This window comes from Melanostigma gelatinosum (assembly GCF_949748355.1).
Source record: "Melanostigma gelatinosum genome assembly, chromosome: 15".
Classification (NCBI taxonomy): Eukaryota; Metazoa; Chordata; class Actinopteri; order Perciformes; family Zoarcidae; genus Melanostigma; species Melanostigma gelatinosum.
This window is the reverse complement of record NC_136648.1, coordinates 8,323,073-8,344,230: the sequence shown is the minus strand read 5'-3', so window position 1 is coordinate 8,344,230 and position 21,158 is coordinate 8,323,073. Positions and strand designations below refer to the sequence as shown.

The 21,158-nt window shown below is 43.6% G+C and overlaps 1 protein-coding gene across 5 annotated transcripts in view; it reads left to right on the top strand.

Moving 5' to 3' along the window:
• LOC306789073 (receptor-type tyrosine-protein phosphatase F) overlaps positions 1 to 21,158 on the top strand; it is a 151,931-nt gene that overhangs the window by 61,466 nt on the left and 69,307 nt on the right. For all 5 annotated transcript variants that reach the window (XM_079284847.1, XM_079284850.1, XM_079284848.1 and 2 more), the window contains exons 4-5: positions 680 to 821; positions 17,591 to 17,779. In XM_079284847.1, coding sequence (XP_079140973.1) covers positions 680 to 821; positions 17,591 to 17,779 — 331 coding nt within the window. The remainder of the gene's footprint in view (positions 1 to 679; positions 822 to 17,590; positions 17,780 to 21,158) is intronic.

Genomic DNA, 21,158 nt, shown 5'->3' with positions numbered 1-21,158 from the left:
CACCCACACACGCATGCACACGCACAGTGTTTAAACACAGCACACACTCGCACAGCGCACGCAATCAATTGCCCTATTATTGAGCATCACACCAACTCTTCTCTTCTGCAAGCGAGACCAGACAGGCCTCCCTTCTCTTTAATCTCCTTCCATCTTGATTTATACAGTCTTCTTCATCTCTTTCACACCCTCATCCTTCCCCCTCCTGGTTCTCAGCTCCACCGCTGCTAGCCATACACCCCCCTTGATGTATTACTTGATGTATTTCCCCTCCTTCTTTTGAACCCATGCGAACAGAAGGAAGTGCCGTACGTGGGAACTCCCACTGTTTCTGACCAGTCTTTCCTCGGTAGCATAATGCAGTTGTTGGAGCCGGGGGTGCGATTATACTCCTGTTTGGTGTTCCTTGATATGATGATATGCTGCTGTACACCACAGTGTTTTGGGATGTCTTTTAACAATATCATTCTCTTTAAAGATCGTAGTGGTCTCTCTTTTGTATTTAAGAGGAAAGTTTGAACAGACGTATATATTTTACTTCTGAAAAAGTCTAAATTCTGCACCACGACATGAAAACATGCTTTTAGAAACTGATAATGCTGCAGAAAACATATATATGTTGCAATAAAGTCCCTAAAAATACCATTGCTGCCCTTTTGCTTTGCTGTGGCTGTCGTAGGTGATTGAGTTTGATGACGGCTCGGGCTCCGTACTGCGGATCCAGCCACTGCGCACACACAGAGACGAAGCCATTTACGAGTGCACAGCCACCAACATTGCTGGCGAGATCAACACCAGTGCCAAGCTTACAGTGCTTGAAGGTAAGATAAGTCCCTTTTTTTCTCGCTTGGTTTCTTTCTCCATCTTACTTTTGCTCTTACTCTTTTCTCTCCCCCCTCCTCCCTTTGCTGCTGCTTCTGCTGCTTTTTAAAGCTTTTATTCCAGTACATCCCAAAGCCAGTAGGAGTGTTTAGCTTAATAATTCATACATAAACGTTTGCAAATGCTCAGGATTCCTGGTATTGGTGTCATGAGGGAGCAGATCTATCTTAATGTAATCTCCACATGGTCAGAAAAAAAAATGCAAGGAATATGTAAGAAATATTTACCATTTATTGGCTATAAAACTATATTTAATTTGTCTCCTCATCTCAAGGAGTCAGTCAGTCTTGTCCGAAAACAGCAAAGTAACCCTATAATCAATAAAAAAAAATTTAAATTGCCTCATCAAAAGCCTTATAATGAATATTAGATATACGTGTACATGTCAGCGTTTCCCTGCTTAACCAAAGAACTTTAAGAAAAACGCTCTACATGAATATATAACATTTTTTCGCTCGTCTACACTTAAAGAGCTCCCCTCCATGCCTACAGGCTACTCTGACCTCCATGGACCTCTTTCCCCTCCTCGCCTATAGAGTTATGTGTGCGATTTACGCACCGCTCCCTGCGCATCACTGAGCATCACTGAGCTGTGAGCATGGATTTCCTCCTTAATTGATTGTAATGTTGCCATGCGGGTGCTAGTCACAGTAGGAGTTGATTTCATTAGAAACTTCCAAGAAAAAAAGCTCCAGAGCTCGGCAGCTCGGCAGCCATTACACTGGCATGAAAGCAGACCCCCTCTCCTTCTAATACGACCTCTCCATCCCCGCCTTGAATCCCATCTTTCTTACACCCGCCCTTCCTTTTTCTTCTTCATCTGTCCACGCTGATTTGATGAAATCATCGGCTTGCGTAATCTTCCCGAAGGGACTTTTCTCCTGTGCAAAGAAAGCTCTTCTTTTGCACTGTATCGTGAGGAATGCTGCACAAACAAACTGCACGAACATCACATCGATGAAATGAGATCATGACAAAGACGGCAACAGAGTCTTACTCAATGTTGAGCAACTGTTGTCACCAGCAGACGTGCTTTGCATGAAGTCATCTTCTCTCTCTGCGATCCCGTGCTGAGTGTTGTAGCTGCTCGACCCGGAGTCCAGTACCATTCAGACACGTAGCTTATGATGCATGCTTTTATCTGTTGGGCTTTACTAGCGCATACATTTATAGCAGCATTAAAGCTGCATTCATCAATCTTCTTTTTGATAATAATAAATCGAGGGACGACAGAAGAAAAGGTTTCCAGTGTTGATGATTCCGCTGCCAGTCAACTCCTGAATTTGCACTTCTGTGCAGAGGTGAGCCACTGTGCTCATTGTTTTGGTCTGACAAACCAGAACAATGTACCAGTAGGTTCATAAAAGAAAAAGCTGTGGACAGCTGCTCTCAGCCCACAAGCTCAAACAAGCCGGTTTCACGCTACGTGTTCCGAGTGAAGTGGCAGACAGCCAAAGTAAGCCAACGGCTTCTTCGTAGAGCATTAAGGTGAAGAGAGACGGATGTTTACTTCCAAACTAGGACTTTATTAGAACGTTGGCAAGTTGTTTTGCATCTGCTGGCAGTAGCCTAAGGAATCTAATCCAAAAACATATGAGCTTATATTTTACAATGGTTGTTCCTGTGATGTTGTTTCCACCTGTTGTCATCCAAAAATATCTTCATACAGATTTTCTACTGTAAATAATTGGAATTTATGTAATGAGGTTAGACATATAGTTTACATTATAGTTGAATTATTGATGTATTATTTAAAATACATCAAATTACAAATGGAGGAACATCTTTTGAATGTAATAAAGGAGTACAGTCCTTAAATAAGTGGTTCTGCGTTTTGTTCTAACCTCTCAAGTAGTTCCTTGTTCTTCCAGAGGCTGGTAGAGAACAGAACCACACATCATATTTAATCAAAATAACCGCTCTGCTCCTCCAGCACCCCGAGGCCTGTTCATACATGCACAGAAACCGCACCACCATACACACAGGATCGTGCATGTTCACTTACACAAGCACACTCGGTACAAAGACACACACTTACGGAGCAATGCTGTCAGCTCGGCTCTGTATTTAGGCTATTGTTTGTAGCCGTAGCGATACGTCAAGTTCATATCAGCAGCAGTACACAAGAAAACACTCGGCAGCAGCAAACAGACGGGGACCAATGATCCTCCTCCTTAATGGGCCGGTGGTGGCCTGGAGGTTGTAGCAGTCGGTGTCACGTATGTCGCTGTTTGGAATCAATTGATTGAAAAAAATCTGGAGAAAGCGAAAAAAGAAACCAGCTGCGCTTTTGGTAAACTTTCAATGATTTCATTACAGTCATTGTGGTGCCCTTGAGCAAGGCACAGAAGCAGTCAAGCTGCCCACTGACCAATAAGAGAGGAGTGTAGCTGTCCTGGGCAGAAAACTCAAAAGTTATGCGTTGCCTAAAAACATGTAAAACGTCCCTAAATAAAGGTTGAAAAAGGGTCTTCATAAGTATACACGTATAGTATTCCTGTTTTTGCATTCCAAAAGAAAAGCCGCACACTTCTCACATGTGACTTAAAGTACATGTGAGTTTGCATCCACATGAACTGCAGTGAGCACCCTCATCCGGAGAGGCAGTGAGAATAGTGAAGTCATTATACCACTAAGTCGATCTGGATTACAGGTTTTAGCAGAGCAAAGGACGGTCGAGCATTAATTATGATTCTTTCATATACTGGCTCTTTATTTTGTAATTCCAATCCTGCAAAATATGGATAATGGCGGTCATATTCACAGCTTTACACGTGCTTTGACTTTGCTCATAGGTAGGCTGTATAATTAAAATACCACGGTTCAGAAGTGCATTATAGTGTCTGGATCACTTGCTTGGGATTTGTTTAGCCGAATACAATATTGTGTCAGTACTGCCAACTTCTCACTGAAGGTAACAGCAGCAGTCTTCAAGAATACCCTTGGAGGGATTCATTTTTTGCATAGAAACACAAGTGTTGTGTCAAATTTTTCACTCACCATTTTAAGTTGACTTCACTGGCAGTTAATTCACTTTCTGAGTCAGTGACTGGGTCAAAGGCTGTCAGATAATGACAGAGATGAATGTTACCAGTTGTGTAGTCATGAATATGCACGTCATCTGTTTTTGGAGTTCTGTCCACTGTGGAGTCGAACCAATGGCCCCGGCTGTATAGTTTAGCGTGCCACTCACCTGTTGGGAGTTGCAAAGGCATGTTTTCACACCAGAGCCGAAGTCAGGCTTTAGCACTTTTGCGGTCATGAGTCCCGAGTCACTCAGTAATTCTGTCACGCTGTAACAGCCCTGCTCTTTGTTCCTGGCGGTTCTCACGCCCCCGCCCGAGAGGTCACACCACTGAGACTTACACATGGGCCCAAAGTCAGCTCAGCCATCCCTCATTGTGTGTGTGTGTGTGTGTGTGTGTGTGTGAGAGAGACACATACATACAGTGGGAGGAACGGAGTTGTATTCTCTTATTGTCATATACACACTGTCAGAAGTCAAAATCGGAAGATCCTTGGCTGTAATCATCTTTTTCTCACTTTGATGTTTTGAACAATGGCCGACATGCAAAATTACTTTCCAAACGTACCATCCTGCCTAGACTGCGTGTGCATGAGAGCGAGCAAGTCAGTCAGTTATGTGCAGGTCTGACTTTGTATGGCTAAATAACAACGCTGAGTCAAGAGGGGGAGGTGTGTTTGACAGTCTCATTCCCTCGTTCCTTTAGTTTCTGCCCTATTGTCTCTATAACGTTCTCTGTTCTCTCTCTCTATCTGTATAATATAGTGGACAGTGTGGCTTTGAAGCTGTGTGGTAGTATAAAGAGATGACCGGAGGAAACAATGACTCATTACTTGGGTAACGATGCCGAATGTTTTGACCTTGAGCGCCCCTCTTGAATGGAAGTGCCTCAGTGAATGTTCAGGTAAATGGTGCTTGTCTCGCTGATGCATGAAATAAACTACTGCAGGCCAGAGAAGACGCCTCGGCTCTCAACATCAGTCTTAAATGCAGTGTGCTGCCACTTCTCCACGTCGAGGCAATCTTTCATATTGTCAGAGCTGTTAGCGTTTGATGAGCATGTCAAATGTAAAATGCAATGGCTCAGATCAGGAAGATGACAAAGGTGGTGTCAAAACCATGCCTTGACATTAACGGTGATGATGAAACTGATGAGGCTCTGTGGGGCAATGAATAGAGGGACTGTTTTCAAAATTGGAAGCAGGTCACATATCACAAAGACAAATGCTTGTAAAAACATTTCCGTTTATGGTGTGAGAATAAAATGGCTCGCATTGCTGTTTGCTCTGCATTAGTTCTGTATTTCCAAAACAAAAAGCTTAAAACCCGGGAACCTTATCTCCAGCCAAAGTGGTTGTATTCATTTGTATTAATCAAATGTCATATCAAGCCGTGGGGAAGTGGAAGTCGTCACCCTTATCTGCTCGCCCTCTAATTTTCAACAGTTTCAGCAAAATTCCTCCCCAATAAAAAGTTAAAACCAGCATTAAAATGTCAAGCGGGTATCTGCGGAGCTGCATGCGAGTCGAGAACGTTCCTTCAGCGTGAGCAGGCGCTCGGGTATATTCTGTTGATTTTTCTGCTGTGCTTGGATTCTCTTGTCCTTTGGGAGACAGTGGACCTGTCTGTGGGAAAAACAACGGCACCAGATCAAAAGTCCCATCATTGCCGCAAAACTGGTTGTCCTTCAGGCCAGCTGCGCACCTCTTTTTGAAGTTCCCCGGCAGTGCGTTTCTCAACACAAGATGTCGAGAGAAAAAAAATGTTTTGGAAAGGTCAAATGAGAAATATGCAAGCGTTCCTTGCTTCTCCACTGGAGGAAAAAAAATAGCTGCTTGCTTGGTGAAAACATGCCAAACATCTAACTCTGGAGTGATACAGCTCCTTGTAATATTAATAGCGCTTTTGCTTATGAGTCCATGTTGTGCCTCTCTAATTTTAAGATTGGGATTATAATTATACAGCAGTGTTCAAAACCAGTCGCTTTCTGCACGCAGTTGAAAACGTTTCAAAATGGAATTCAGTGCAGTGTCCCCGCTTCACTGTGTTGGATGTATTTAGTGGCCCTGTGTTTGGTGACAGTAAACAAATTACAGCCTCACTGGTTAGAAAAATACCTTTATTTGCTTGGCATGCATTATAGTCCCCCGTGCAGAGGCAAGAAATGACAGCGACACAATGCCAGTAATAAATATCTCAGGAGCCAAGCAAGTGCGGACAACAAACCTGACTGGGTGAACAGCATAGAAATCGCATTGCGCCACTTCCCAGGCCAGATAAATACAGAAGCTATATCGGAATGATATAATACCGAGTCCCGCTTCTCCGACAACTTAATCCTCTCCTTCTCGCTATTCAAATCATCCACAATGACCAAAATAAGGTCTGTTGCGTAACTGCTATTCCTATTACTTTCCCCCTCTCTCTCGGATTCTCTTTGTGAATGCTGGTTGTTTTCTGTAATGTTCAAGCTGCAATTGTAATAGCTGTCTCCTCATGTTGTGGAAGAAAGTAAGTGGTCAGTTCATGTCTGTAGGTGTGTGATCAGGATGATGCAAGGTGTGAAAGTTTGCGTTTGCTTTCAAGTGGAACAGGTTTGACTTCTGTCTTCGGCTATTATTTGTCATAACATGCTGCATGAATACAGGAGCACAAACTTGCACGCACACTAAACCGTTCAGGGACACACACACACACACACACACACACACGTACACAGCGAACTTCAGGTGTACCCCCCCCTACTGTATTTCTGAGCTCCATTGTGTCGGTCTGTGTCACAGATTTAATTTCTCTCACCATCTGCTGGCTGGAGGCCCAGCGTCGTAGATCATATCCAGCCTGACAGATACAAACTGCATCTGTCTATGCATGCTTCTCCCAAGGACTCACACAATATGGCGGAGTGGAATCACCCTCCTGGCCACCCAATCTGCATCCTCACGTCCCCACTTTCAAGGACTTTGAAGGGGGTTATTGTAGTCCCCATTTACCACACCAGCATGCACAGAGAATTTAAAAAAGTCTACATACAAACACTTGTTTTCAGCCGTAAAAACCGAATGAATGATATAAAAATGACTTTTTAAGCAATCAAGCATTTGTTCTATGCAGGTGAGTGGTTTGTTGAGATTTCGGGGCTTTAATTAGAAGCAACTTTGCTGGAGTGTCCTTGAACAGGACGCTAACTCTCTAATCTCTGCCAGCTTGTTGTATTTCTGACCTTCTGCTAGTCTTTATGTGTGTGATCAATAAATTATCATTAAGAAATATTAAAAACAGCGGGAAAGCAGATTTCCAAAAAGGTGTACACCTTAATAATTGTTTATTGTCATTATCAGACATTATCTTCTGTTTTAGGTTAAAGTATTTAATAAGAATGGGGTGTGATCAACTGATTTTTTTGTTACTAGCCAAACTTACGCCGGTTAATTGATCCGTCCCGTGTTTGACACCGGACTAAAGTTTTCTCTGTAGCCGAGACATCTGGATGGAGTCGTTCTTGCTTTGAGGCAACATTTGAATCATTTGTTCTTGTCCATCAATTGCTCAATGCTGTTGGCGAGCTGTGTCTGTAAAGACCGCAGCGTCTGGTTTGTCTGCGGCGTCAGTGCTGATCATGTCTATCGCCTGAAGGGAGAGAGAAAGAGGTCAACGAGTTAAAACAACATTCAAAACGGGGTTGGTAGAACCAAGAGAGCCAGACATGTAGTTGTGTCGGGATAACTTCACAATGTAAGAGTCTGTGCTTTTGTTTTTCTGCACTGGTGGTGAATTAGAGCGGCTCTTTCAAAGTCACTTGATCGTTACAGCTTTGCCTGCTTCCCAGCACTTTCTGAATTGTTCAAAGCATGTAATTTGGTATTAAAACCTCTAAACACATCTGCAGCCTGAGCGGATTTACATTCCTCTAATTTATCCCATAACTTCAACCACTCTGGCGAAACTCAACACCCTGAAAGGTGTTAAGGAAACTCTGGGACGTACTTATCCCATGTTAAGAGGGCCAGTGGTGTTCAAAGAATGTTGTAAAGTGTCAGAGCTTCTCACTTTTACCGCAAAGAACACGTTTGCTTGAACTCGAAGAAATGAAAATTGCTAAATGAATGTAGATGAAGTATCATCTGCTGCATTGATGATGGTGTCAACTCCAGTCTTTTGGGAAAGGCATCAAGACCTTTCAGTGAGGAACTAATTATGTGTAGTCAAAGTTATCTTTGTTGTCTCCTGTGTGAAGTCCCAAACGCAGGGTGGGTGGACAATATAATAGCAACACCGGTGGAGAAAAAGAACAGCTCACTTCGTGTTGCATGGTTGTTCCGGTTGATGTGTCCGTTGTTGCTTCTGCTGTCATTTTATTCAGAGCAGAGCTGCAACGTGTCACTGTAAGTCATGGCCACTGTCGATCGTCAGAACTCCTTATCTGGATTTTGTCTCGGGGCTTCAGAAGATATTGGAGATGTGACAAGACATGCGCGTCCTTTGATGTCTGCGCATCGTCTGGAACAGACAGGAATATCCGTCAATTGACATCTGCTGTTAAATATCTGCCACAAACAGGCTTTCATTATTCAATTACAGATTTCACTGAAGACCTGTTTGTGAGAGCAGGACCGATGTGATTATCAATAGATGTTTCACCATGCGTGGATCGTATAGTGACGCTCTGCTTCCTCCATTACAGTGTTACGGGCAGTTTTTCCCGGGATTGATTCCTTTCTGTGTTCGTCCCCACGTTTGCATACACTTGCTGGTGATTATCTGAGCCCTGGCGTTTTCTTATTGGTTTCACTCTGAACCAGACAAGAGGCCAGCAGGGAGAGACAGTCGAGCATCTAAATGTGACGATCCAATATTATTTTTCCCAGAAATGTATGCAGCCTCACCGAATAAACGCATCGGGCGATGGAAACTGTCACTCACAAATGTGCTCCAGAATCAAATTGATATTTGACGGGTCAAACGCACGCTTCCACCTGAGCACTCAGTGCCTGCAGACAGTTGCAGTGTACGTTTGTATCGAATCAATTCCTTCATTACTTCATGCTGTTTTTCTTACTTTAGCTAAAAGTGTTTTATGCCTCGCCGTGGTTCAATCTCTCTCCCCCCCCCCCACCCTTACCGTAACTGTTCTGCATTTTTTGTAATCCAACAGTTGTTAATAGGTCTCTCACATTTAATTCCCTCCTCACGGCACAGGGAAACCATAACAATGTAAATCAGAAGTGGGCTGAAATGACAAATTTCAATAAAAAATGCACAGAACTCGGAGAAGAAATTACTTTTGTGGTAGACCCAAGAGTATAATAACTTTTGATTTAATAGATTTCTAACAATTGCTTCATATCATTAGCCCTAGTGCTCGTAGTGTATTGCATATTGTTTTGGTTGTACAGAAGATTGTCATGAATCATCCGGAAAGATGAGACAACACACCAGGAAAAGCACAACTCCTGGAAGACAATTAATCTAAATTAAATTGTTTTATAAGAAAGCCCTGCCAATTGATTTACAACTATGGTCATTTCAGGCCACAGCAGTTGATGGTGTTGTGTTGTGTTGATGCGCATTCATTATTAATAACGTTTCCAATGTGTTCCCCACCCTTAGTACAACGCATCATCTCAAAAATGACCATGGTAACACATCACTGATACGATCTCAGCAAAATTTCGATGGATAACTATTTATTGTTCGACTTTTTATTGTTGTTATATTTGCCGCATGGTATTGCTGCACAAGTTTCTGTCTCTGAATGGGAATAATACAGTAAAAACAACACAGAGTGCTCACAAGAAAAAGCCCCGTCTGACATTCTTTTATTTGCTAACAATGACGGCCTCGGTCTAAACCCCAGCAGGTAAAGAGCAAGGTCGACGCAAGGTCCACCTGAAAGCGCCGCAGGCCAGTGAGCAAACGGCTCCCCAGGCCCTGGCTGGCTATGGATGGATGGGCCCACTGCATGTCAGAGGGGTTCTAATACCTACACTCAATGAGCTGGCTAATGGGAGTCCTTTCACCCTGACCCCTTTTTTCCTCACACATTTACCCACCAGGCCCTCTTGGCTTACCCACTGGGCCATAGAAGGCTGTGGAGAACAGCTTGTCTCACTATCGGCCTTAAGCTTGACATTTTCCTCATGTTTAAGAGGCATCGTCCCATTCTCTCCAAGCTGCTGAGCTGTGTTTTTCTTTTTCCAAGGTTGTAGTTGATCGGTCTGCTTACAGCTGTCAAAGGCACTGTTGACTTAGCATGCATCACATCAGCATCAATATTGTTGACCTCTTTCTTTTTGCAAGGGGAGGTTGACTGAGCAGGGATTCGGAACTGCCCCCCTTAACACTCACAGTGTGAGGGCATGTTGACCAAGTAGTTTGATGCACTTACTTGTTCCTCTCATATTCGATGAAATTAGAACCAAGATTGTAAAAACAAAAAGAATGGTCATTGAAATATAAGCCTTAGATATTTGGTTTTACTTTAAACCTGATCATATGTAGATCTCCTAAAACAGTCACAGCTGCAAGCTGATTCACTATAACCACAGAATAGCAGCAGCCACCAAAGTCATGTGTCTCTGGCCTCTTTGTGGGCCAGCACAGATGACATTATTGCATTTGCCTCTTTTGAGTTGAGCAGTTAATAGGTCACGCCACAGTGTGATATTTCTGAACACCCATCAGCTCTGCAAACCACAACAAAGTTGAAGCTGTCGACGTTGACTCGCAGGGCTCTGTGTGTTGTTCATTATCTCAGACCGGGAGAATAAGTAAAGGCTGTCACAGGAGGTCAGTCAGTGAGGATTTAATTAACAGAACCTGCCACATTCCACTACAGCCACTGCCGTTCTCAGAACTCATAAAAGCCATCCCTATCTGCTGTAATTACACTAAACATGTCACAATAAAGCTCTGCCGATGATTCATTTGAGTTGTGGAGAGGATCAATTCATTAATTTATTTGCAATCCGCCGTTCTGCTTCCTTTTGTAGACCGATTTCACTAACCGTCACGCTTCCTGATTCTTGGTCCTGTCCTTGTTCTTTTTCCCCCCGAGACACCTGGAGGAATAGCCTGTCTTATTAGCCACGTCGTATTACCACAGACATTGACCATGACTTCTTGGGTTTTCCACGTTGGAGGCAGTGTCATTAAAACGCGTAGTAAATCACAAACCGTGTACTCCGTAATACTGTAATCTGAAAGGTCTTTAATCAAACTCCTGTTGGTATGACCACGAGGCAGGAAGTAGAGCTGTAATCTCGAAAGGAAAGCCTACAGCTGTGCTACTCATACAGCGTAGTTAATGGAGGATGTGATTCTGTGCAGCAGTGCTTGTCCCACAAGGTGACTTGGTCAGCATAACTGTGTGAATTCAGAAGACCACCCTCGGGTTGCCGTAGTGGTGGGAGGCCACGGTTATGTACTAACTGGTGCGCCGCAGCATAAATAGCAGGCGTAGAGCATCTGGCAGGGCTGTAGATCATACTGACAACAGTGCAAGTATGATATCAGATAGGAGAAAAAGGGAGAAGTAGAGATGAATAGGAAAGTGGAGAGAGGGAGATGATAAAAAGAGAGGGAGGGAAGGAAGCAAAGAATGGAGTTTGGGGGGAATTAGATGACTGTTATTGATTATCTGCCTGTAGGCGAGGAAGTAAGGCCAAATGTTCTGCTCTGCCAGACAAAAAAAGTGTATTATTTCAAAGGTCATGGCGTGCATTCGTCTTTTTTACGCCAAGTACACTCGGATAAACAGCAGGATAACCGCGCCGTGATGCAAACCACCAGCATGTAGCACCGAGAGCGCTCACGACGGCATTCACCGTGCTTTTGTTATGGCTGTGTTTCTGCCACGGTCCGTTGCATGCAGGTGTGTCTGTGCATGCGGTTCATTCATCCTGAGGAATATTTGTTTGGTGCACTACTATCTCCATAGCAACTGCCATAACACCTGGTCAAACAGATAGCGTGCCAGAGACAACAGGCGTGGCAAGACGTTAAGACGTATTTCAATGCTCATTTCAGTGGACATTGTACATTTGTACTTTTATTTTTTTAATTCTTTTACCATTTCCGTGTCATTACAACAGTATTACTCGCCGGGTCTTTGATGAGGAAACCTCTGCAGTGGGAGCTCTGCCTGCTAGTATTTCTCTGAAGAGCAGGAAGGTCCTGCTGACATGCCCTTCATGGCAGAACATGTGAGAAAACTCCTTGCCCTCCGATGTTTTGCAAGTCAAAAGCACAGAGGCAATTACATGAATACCAGTCGAGTGTGTCTGCCTTATTCTGTGGGCCTTATTAGTCGCTGCCTGAATGTCACAGGATTTCAGAGAGACACACCTGCAAGTACTACTATACTTAATCAGACACATACACGGTGAGAGTTGACCGAAACACAGGAAATGGTAATTGGCAATAGCTGAAACGATGTATTCTTGCCGCAAATGGACAGGCTGTTATCTCGAGATGGGTTTTTTTTTCATTATCACTGTCCAACAGAGTGTGATACCACCACCACCACCTTTGTGTTCCTCGTGCATCCGTCCATCACCGGTTTTTCCCTGGAAGGTCGCAGGGAGCTGGAGCCGGTCTCGGCTGACATTGGGGCCAGAGGTGGGCTGCTCTCTGGACAGTCAATCACAGGGCCGACACACAGACGCACCTTCAGCGACTCACAGCCCGTAGGCGTGTCATGTATTGAGAAGCCCACGGAGGGACATGCAGGCTCCAGACAGAGAGCATGTCGGCAGGTCTGAACCCATAAACAGTGCACCACTGTGCAGCTGGTCACAAATCAAATGCACTTTTGTTTTGTTTTTTACATTTTCCAAATTAACTTACTGAATGTTTTGAGCATCATTAGCGATCCAATCATTCATAGAGCCCTCTCAGTTGAACTGTTGGCTCTCGGTTTGCACCTCCTGCTGCCTCTGACACGCCTCACACACTTCTGTGTCTCCGGCAGATGCAAATGTCTGTCTCCACGATGTTCTTGGCTAGAAACCGCCGCAGGCCATGTGCTTTGTTTCTGCACTCTGGCTCGTCTGCTTTTCACTGCCATGTTGACTCAAGACCAGCTGAGACGCAGACAACAGTTATTGTACTGTATTTACTTTTCCTCACAGGTTGGGCGAGCAGAAAGGTGAATAAAACAGGCTTTATCGTGTAAACACAGGAAACACTGAGACTGTAATCTTAGGAGTTTTCCAAAAAATATAACCTCTTTCAAACATTTACAGTAGCCATCAGTTAAGAGCTTAATGCTACAGATTCCCACACGCCGGCAGTTGAAAATACCCAAATGGCCGACATAGAAGCCCTTTTTTCTACCTATAAAGACAGTGCACAGATGTATGTTTAAAAGGGTCGATTTTAGAGCAGTAATATTTCATGAGGCAAGTGGCTGTGTTGCTGTCACGGTGGTCCTTTGGTTCGCACTATCAAAGGAGACATCACCTTTAATTGTTGTCATCCATCACTTGGCAAAAGGCACACGTGGAGATCATAAGGCCTTTTATTTTCTTGCTCGAATTGAGATCAGCGCAGACGTATAAGCTGAGGAACTTAAGAAAGGCTCGCCCCATCACCTTCAGTTTTGATGGCGCACGTTGATGCTGAATTGGATTAATTATTGATACAGAATGAGGCACGGTGGTATGGGCAGCTTGCAAGTATGCGCACAACTCCTGTTCCATGTTGTAGCAGTGTTTTTGCATGAGTACTCCTTGCCGTATGTTTCACGACTGCATGTTCTCTGAAGGGACTTTAGTCTGGTGTAACTCTCCCTTAAAACCTTCATAGCAGCACATGAGAGTGTAAGTAGGAAGGAGACTAGGACATACTGAAAAGGAAATGAGGCAGGAGCTTCTTCTTTTTATTCAAGCAGCGCTGTTGTATCCTGTGCCACTGTGTCAGGACTCCCCTGTTAAGGAGGAACTGGGGTGTCTGGAGTGTTTCCCCCCCATTGAGATGAGTATGTTTGGGTTGGGGGAAAAACGCGAGCTGATGTTAGCGTGGGATTGAGCTCCAGCAGCCTCCCAGTGGGACGGGAGGACAGGGACGGGTCTCTTTCAGCAGGGCTCTGATTAGACCCATCGCCCTAGCTGCCACGCTCTACTCACACTGGTAATTGGAGCTGGCAGGAGGTTGGCATGCACCCCTCCCCCCTGTCTTTTCTCCCCCGCTCCCCTCTCTTTACTTTATTTCCTCCCTCCTCTCATCTGAATCTTACCTCACCTGCCTGTGGCGGTTACTGCAGCGGAGGCACACCTCCTTACACAGTAGTTCATGATTACTGTATCATGTTTTCTTAATTTAACTAATGACCGTATTTGTAATTTTCTCTTTACAAATGATATTGCTAATGTTTCCCAATGCCTTTTGTGTGTAGGCAAGGCCCCCACTGCTATCCTAATTGAGTACACTCCAGAAAACCACAGAAAACCTTCCCCTCCTGCCCTCCTTTCCACCATACTGCTATAACCACTGTAAACAAGTTCATCTGCTGAGCTGCTCCATTTGCAGTACGCCTCTGTGCGTGATAAACAGCTGTTGAAGAAACAATGTTCCTTGTTTTTCACATCATGCTAGAACCAGTTCATGCGTACCTGGATTTACATCTGAATGCATATCAGCCTCTGGCGTCTCTCATTCCAACAAATCCAACAACTGCATCACAATGAATACTACTGCTCTAAGACAGATTGGACTACTACAGTATATTATATCAGCAGCAGTACAATGATTTGGATAACAGGGTTTTCTTTGGGTTTTTTCATCAATGTATGGGAAACACTGTGTACTTTCCACTTGTTAGGTTTGCATACAAGCAGGATGAATAATGGAGTTGACATTGGAATTTCTAAGCCTCCCTGAAGGCAATATGCTGTCCGTCTGCATGTACGTGCACACGTCCATCCGTACCGTCTTTAGCTTTACTCCCTGGTATGACAAGACACTTCTTTCTGTGGGAAATTTTACAAATCTTGCAGTTGCTGCAGGTATATTTTGGATTAAATAGAACAAATCTTTGGAAGTTCACCATAAAATATGGTATGACAGACTTCTCAATCCTCTACTATCCCTGGGGTTACTGCTTGGTGTGATTGAGAGGACCAGTGTCACGCCTCATTGAATCGATTGGTTTCCACCATATAGTTACGTTGTACTCGACCTAGAGGGACGCTTCATCATCTTCTGGCTGAGTGGTGGAGGGATTTGGGGGGGGGGGGCCCAACCATGTGTTACATGTACAATAGGAGCACACGGACATTTGGAATCAGTGTATTGAAGTCTGTCTACCAGACATCACCATGCTTGATTAAAGAACAACCAACAACCTGAAATCTATTGAGATTCTGAATACGTTAGCGCACAACCACTCTCAATCGATGCATTTACAAATGTACCGTATACATTGAGTATGTTGAGTGGAGTGAAGTCACAAGGTTACGCAGAGCCCATAATGACAACACAGACCGACAGCGTCTTGTGGAGCAATGCTCATTTAGGCAGTTCAAAGCTGATGAGTAAACGTGACTCTCGACTCGGATTGTGGGCGGAAGAGAATTTCTTAGTTTTGGGGCAGTGATAGAGAAGGCCCTGTTCCCATAACACTTAGTCCTGGATCTCGGGTCAGACATTTAAAAGACATTTAATACCTTTTGAACACACATCAGGATTTTAAATTTAACTCTGTAGCTAACAGGCAGCCTCTGTAAGGAGGCAAGGGCAACAGCAAAGGAGTATTATTTAGTCCATCTTTGTCCACCAAACTGTCCATTTTAAATGTTTGTTTCTTCTAAATAAACCCTCATTTAGAAAATGACTGCAGCTTCAGCTTTATGCTGCGTATCTACAAGTGTACACCCCTCCCAACCTTTTCCCTTCTCTGTCTCTTTGAAGGTTAGAGAGAGCAAACCACAAAGGAACACCGGGTGCTACTGTTACCGGTATTCATGCAATGACAAATTGTACAGTGTTATTTCAATGTGCTGTAGTTGTCTGTTTTGTCGAGGTATCCTAATTTTGGTTGGGATGTCTGAGAACCAATCCTCTTATCGTTAGACAGGAAGTAAGCCTCACCACAAAGAGCAGAGGCCATGCAGAGATCTGTCAACTACATCTGAATCTGAGACGATCCAGGCTACAAGCCAAACATGAGGGTGAAAGCAGGAACAACTGCTCTCCTGGGGATCAGAACAAAGTACAACACCCATGCACCTATTCATGCTCCGGCAATATAAGTTTGCATATGGATTTCTGACTCAGATAAGCTAAGTGAAGTGGAAAAATCCTATTCAGTGCCTCCCTTCAGCTCCATCTTAAATTAGACGGCCTTCTTGCTAATGTAATCTTAGAGACAATAAAAACATATGCCCATCTTATTAATGTCTGCTTAAGAGGGTAGACCAATTGCGGCAATAATACTTTGAGTGGAGTAAATGTAGTTCAACGGTGCATTTGGAGACTCACTTCTTGCCACCGCGTGCCTATAGTTGTGGTATTCCTACATAGAGGGATTGTACTGCGTATTGTTCTTGTCACAGCCGATGACTGATATGAGACAACCTTGTACCTATTGTCACACAGCTCACAGTGGACAGTGTAACACAAGGTATTTGTTGACCAACAAGCATTTGCTTAGTGTTAACCTGCTGTTAGATATCTTCTCATGGTGAACCAAAGATGGGAGTAACAATCATTAGCGCTGTTGGAAGGATTCCATTTTAGCACTTTGGCCCCAGGGAGACATCTACATATGAGGGGAAAAGATAAAAGAGATTAAAAGTTTAAGAGCAAGCTGATAATAAGACCTCTCGAGGGCCATTGTGTTTCCTCTTATTAACGCTGTCCAGAGGTTAAATTAGGGTTTATTAAGAGGGCAGGTGGGAAGTGGGTCTGATTCAGGATCTGCAGCACAATTAGGCCATGCCAGTGACAGTTTAATATTTCATCAATGACACCAAACGTGGATCACAAAACCATTACAAAGCAGGTAAAAGATTTGGGTCATTTATTTTTTATTATTTATTTTGTAACGTAGCGATATGTCAAGGCTCAGCCCAAAAAAGCCCAGCACTTCATATTGTTCTTATTTTGTTAATCTTATGATGTGACGTTAGTATATATTTTACGGATTTTACTTTAGGTGTTGTCATGGATATGCTGTTACATTCATTATGATGAGTTGGATGATTCAAATAGGTTTGTTTAGCTTGCTAAGCCTAAGGCGGCTCATTTATGCATGGGTGCCCAAAGACAGATTGCAATCCTTCCTCTGTCTAAACCTGAGACTCCCTGTGCCGGGTAATACGCCTGCTATGATAATCAATCACAGCTATTTCTATTCAACCAAATTTGAAATCCAAATCAAACCAGATTTTCAATTCCGCTGTAGTATATTCTGCTCTTGCACAAATTGTGTGCGCGTGTTCTTTCTGATTACTGTTTGGTCTGTAACACCTGAAATGTATTTGCTCTCTTTCGTTCACTTCTCTGTCCTTGCCAGCTCAACAGCTTTGATGCACTCAATGCCTCTCGCAGCAATTGGGAGCTCTATACTCTGTCAGAATCTTTTCGTAAACACGTTTTTCCTCCTGCTGTTTTTTTCCCCACCTAATTTATTGCTCCGTGTGGCTTTGAATATACTAAGAATTTGCCTATGCAAATTTCCAGAGAACCAAGTCCCCCATGGCTTCCCCACCATCGATATGGGTCCCCAGCTGAAGGTGGTTGAAAAGACCAGAACTGCCACCATGCTGTGTGCTGCCAGCGGAAACCCGGACCCAGAGATAACATGGTTCAAGGACATGCTTCCTGTGGACATCAGCAGCAGCAACGGACGCATTAAACAGCTTCGTTCAGGTACAATTGGATTTTATCTGATTTAATTTCTTCAAGGTGTTGCTCTACATGACATACTGACAATGTAAATGTAGCAAAGGCAAGAGACATGAGGTTGTGAAAACACAAAAGGCCTTCTGTGTCATGTAGGACTTCATACATTCTCTTTCATCACAAAGGACAGGGAAGTTTTACTCAAAGTCTGTCACCTTGACTGGTTAGCTGAGTTCTTACGCCTCACAGCTGCAGCCACTTATAAAGTTACACAGAAGTCGGAATAAAGTTCCCGCAATTTTTGACAGTGATGCGTAACCGTCCAAAGTTCAGAAAGAGAATTTTCACCATGTTAAATAATCTTTAATCCCCTTTTAAACATGCAGCTGGGTGACAGTGAGGCCAGCCGATGATGCATTAGCATGGATTCAAACTTTGCAAAAAATAAAATATGTATGAGGCGCTCTTTGTTCACAGTAGCAGTCCACTTGACAAATAAACGGTGCTTGCCTGACCTGGATCAGATGGGAAAGGTGCAAGGTGGAAAGATTAGAGGCCTTTTGAGCAGATTTGTGACTCCTTACCGTGTCAGGCCAGGCTGCAGCCAGGCTGCAGGTCTGAGGCTCGCAAGATTAAAGATGAGAGCTACTCCAGAAAAAGGGCCTGGCACTTGAGCTGCCCAGTGGAAGCCGAATAGAGGTCACTGGAGCATGTTCACTTGGACTGTCCATGTTGCAATATTACAACTGCGGCCCTGCAACAAGAACACTTCTCTCAAATTAAATAACAACACAACTCGATGATGTTTTTATAACATGGATAAATCTGTGCCTTAAATTATGATTTTTAAATGTATTTATTTATTTCTTCTATCAACAAACTTTTAATTAGTTTTCTTTCTCACGAATAGAACTAGTGGCTGAGAATATGCTGGGATATAATGCACTCAGACTAACAATTCTTTTTATCCACCACCCTTTTCTTGACATCTGCTGCCGTATCAGGATTTACATTTACTGCGTATGACCTGAAATGAGGCCAATTTTGCGATGGTGGGAAAAAAGCACATTCATTTGCTGTCACAGTTTTACAGAGAAGGCAGAGACCCAGTTCCTCCTATTGCATTAGACTTGCTAGATATTTAGTGAGCGCAACGACACATTTGGTCTATCTATTCACACCATCCAACTCATGCACTCCGTGGAGATACTAACTTTAATTTAACACCTCTGACCTGAATACTTTCTGCTGTGCATCATTCTATTTTTTGGTGTATGACTTTCATAAATTTTCTCTTGGCCATTTTACTAACTGCTTTCTGCACAAATGCACTCTGTACAAAGAGTAATGGCATCTTAAATTAGAACGCTCAATAAAAGAATTTGCTTGAATTGCATACTATTTTAATGTTACAAAAATGTGGCTGTAGCTGTTGTCAGCAAATACAAAAGTAGCAGGATTATATTTGAAACTGTTTGCCTGAAAGAAGGGATCCTTCTCGAAGGTTGTGGTTATTTACAGACAACAAGTACAGTCCACAGTGTATACCTGCTTCATAGCATTAATTAAGTACATTGAACTTCGGCACATTGCATTCAAGTGGCTTCTACTCTGTATCCGTTTTTTTGGTTTGTTTATTAACTGTGGCCTGTCAGAAGCCATGTTTTTCTCTCCCACTATAAGTGGATTACTAACTGATCTCTCAACCCTGTTTGCATCAAAATTACTCCCACCTAGGTGGTACACCAATTAGAGGTAAGGATGATAAAGTGTGTTGGAAAATGTCACGTCCACAACCATTCCCTCACATTCACATCAGATCCCTGCATTTCCCTTCAAAACGCCACATCACCAGGTTCATCTGTGGTGTCACAGACAACCCACCCTCTTCCACGTCCCCCTCGTCTCCTCCCAACATGTCCTGTCTGCTGTCTGCTCCCGAACAAACAAATGATCCCCAACCCACATGTCAGGAGAATGGAAATGAAAAAGCAAGTCCAAGGTGTTATCTTGTAAATTGGCTTTTTCAAGAGTCCTCCTTGACTGTTAGAAATGAGCCACATTTATGAACACACACACACACACACACACACACACACACACACATGGACTTACACAGAAACATCTCTTGGCTTCAGCCTCACATCTGGCTTTTCAGCTGAAAAGGGGTGAGGAGTTGCATTTTAAACTAAAGGCCACTGGCCACGAGAGGATCTACCTGCCTCCTCTATGCAGCCTCAATGCAAACTGAAATGGCTGCATTTGCATACAGCCTATGCAGCATTGCTCCCCAGCATGGGAACAGGAGGCCTGATTGAGATTGTTAAGGTGGAAGCTTCAAACCCCTTTTTATGGTAATCGTGTGCTTTTTCCCCCGAGTGAAAGCAGGATTTCCGTTCGACAACAGTGGCGTAAATGCTGGACGTCTGGTGGCAAGCTGAATACATTTGCATTTACCAGCTGTCTGTCTCACTGTGCGTCCTTGGCTCCTAATACAACCCATATTCAATTAGACGTTGAACTCTTTAGGAATTAAGGCAGCCATGAGGCCGCCTCATGTAGCCTCTGCACTTGTAAACTGTGAAATGAGCTGGCAGATGATCGACCAGTGTTTGAGTAGTTTGAAATAATGAAGGGGCTTAGTGCTGCAGCTCTGACAACTGCCGTAGCAGTAACCTTCTACATTCCTGTAGTAGTCACACTGTTTCCTCCCATGGGAGAACGGATTGACAGATTGGTGACACCGGCATTAGTATGCAGGCGCATGTCAGTGCTGAATCAGACAGCGATGAGCTCAGCGTGCAGAGCAAACACCTTGGGGAGATATGTTGTCATGAGATCTGAGGTGATTTAATCACGTTACTGCCCCGCCCTGTTTCACTTCTCTCTTTTTTTGGCCTCGTCTCGATTTCGAGTCCCCTTAGGTTGGCGGTGAACCTGTTTGTTGCATTCATCTCATACTGCATGATGTGAAAAAATGTATCCTGATGTATATCATCTTGTGCTGAGTATTTTTGTCAGTTTCAAAGTGCATGGTGGCTGGCTGCCTTTCATGCTAGTACCATGCTGTTTTGGAGACATGATACATGTTATCACTCGCTTGTGGCATACACATACTGCTGAGAGAAGTAGTTTTGTTTTTAAACATGTATGTCTTAAATTGTGGGATGCAGGTAAGTTTTTTGTTTTTGTTTGCTGTTAACAATTACAACTTGTCTCATCTGTCAAGCCATTTGCAAGGACGTGGGTTGTCAAAATGAGCACACAAAGACAGGTCTCCTGGGCTTTCATGCTTTGTTAGATCAACATGTTAGCCTTCTATCTGATGACTACATCTTCTTGGGACTGAATACTAATCTGAGCCATCTGGCTAAAGAGTGTTTCCCCTGAGGGCTGCGGTGAGACA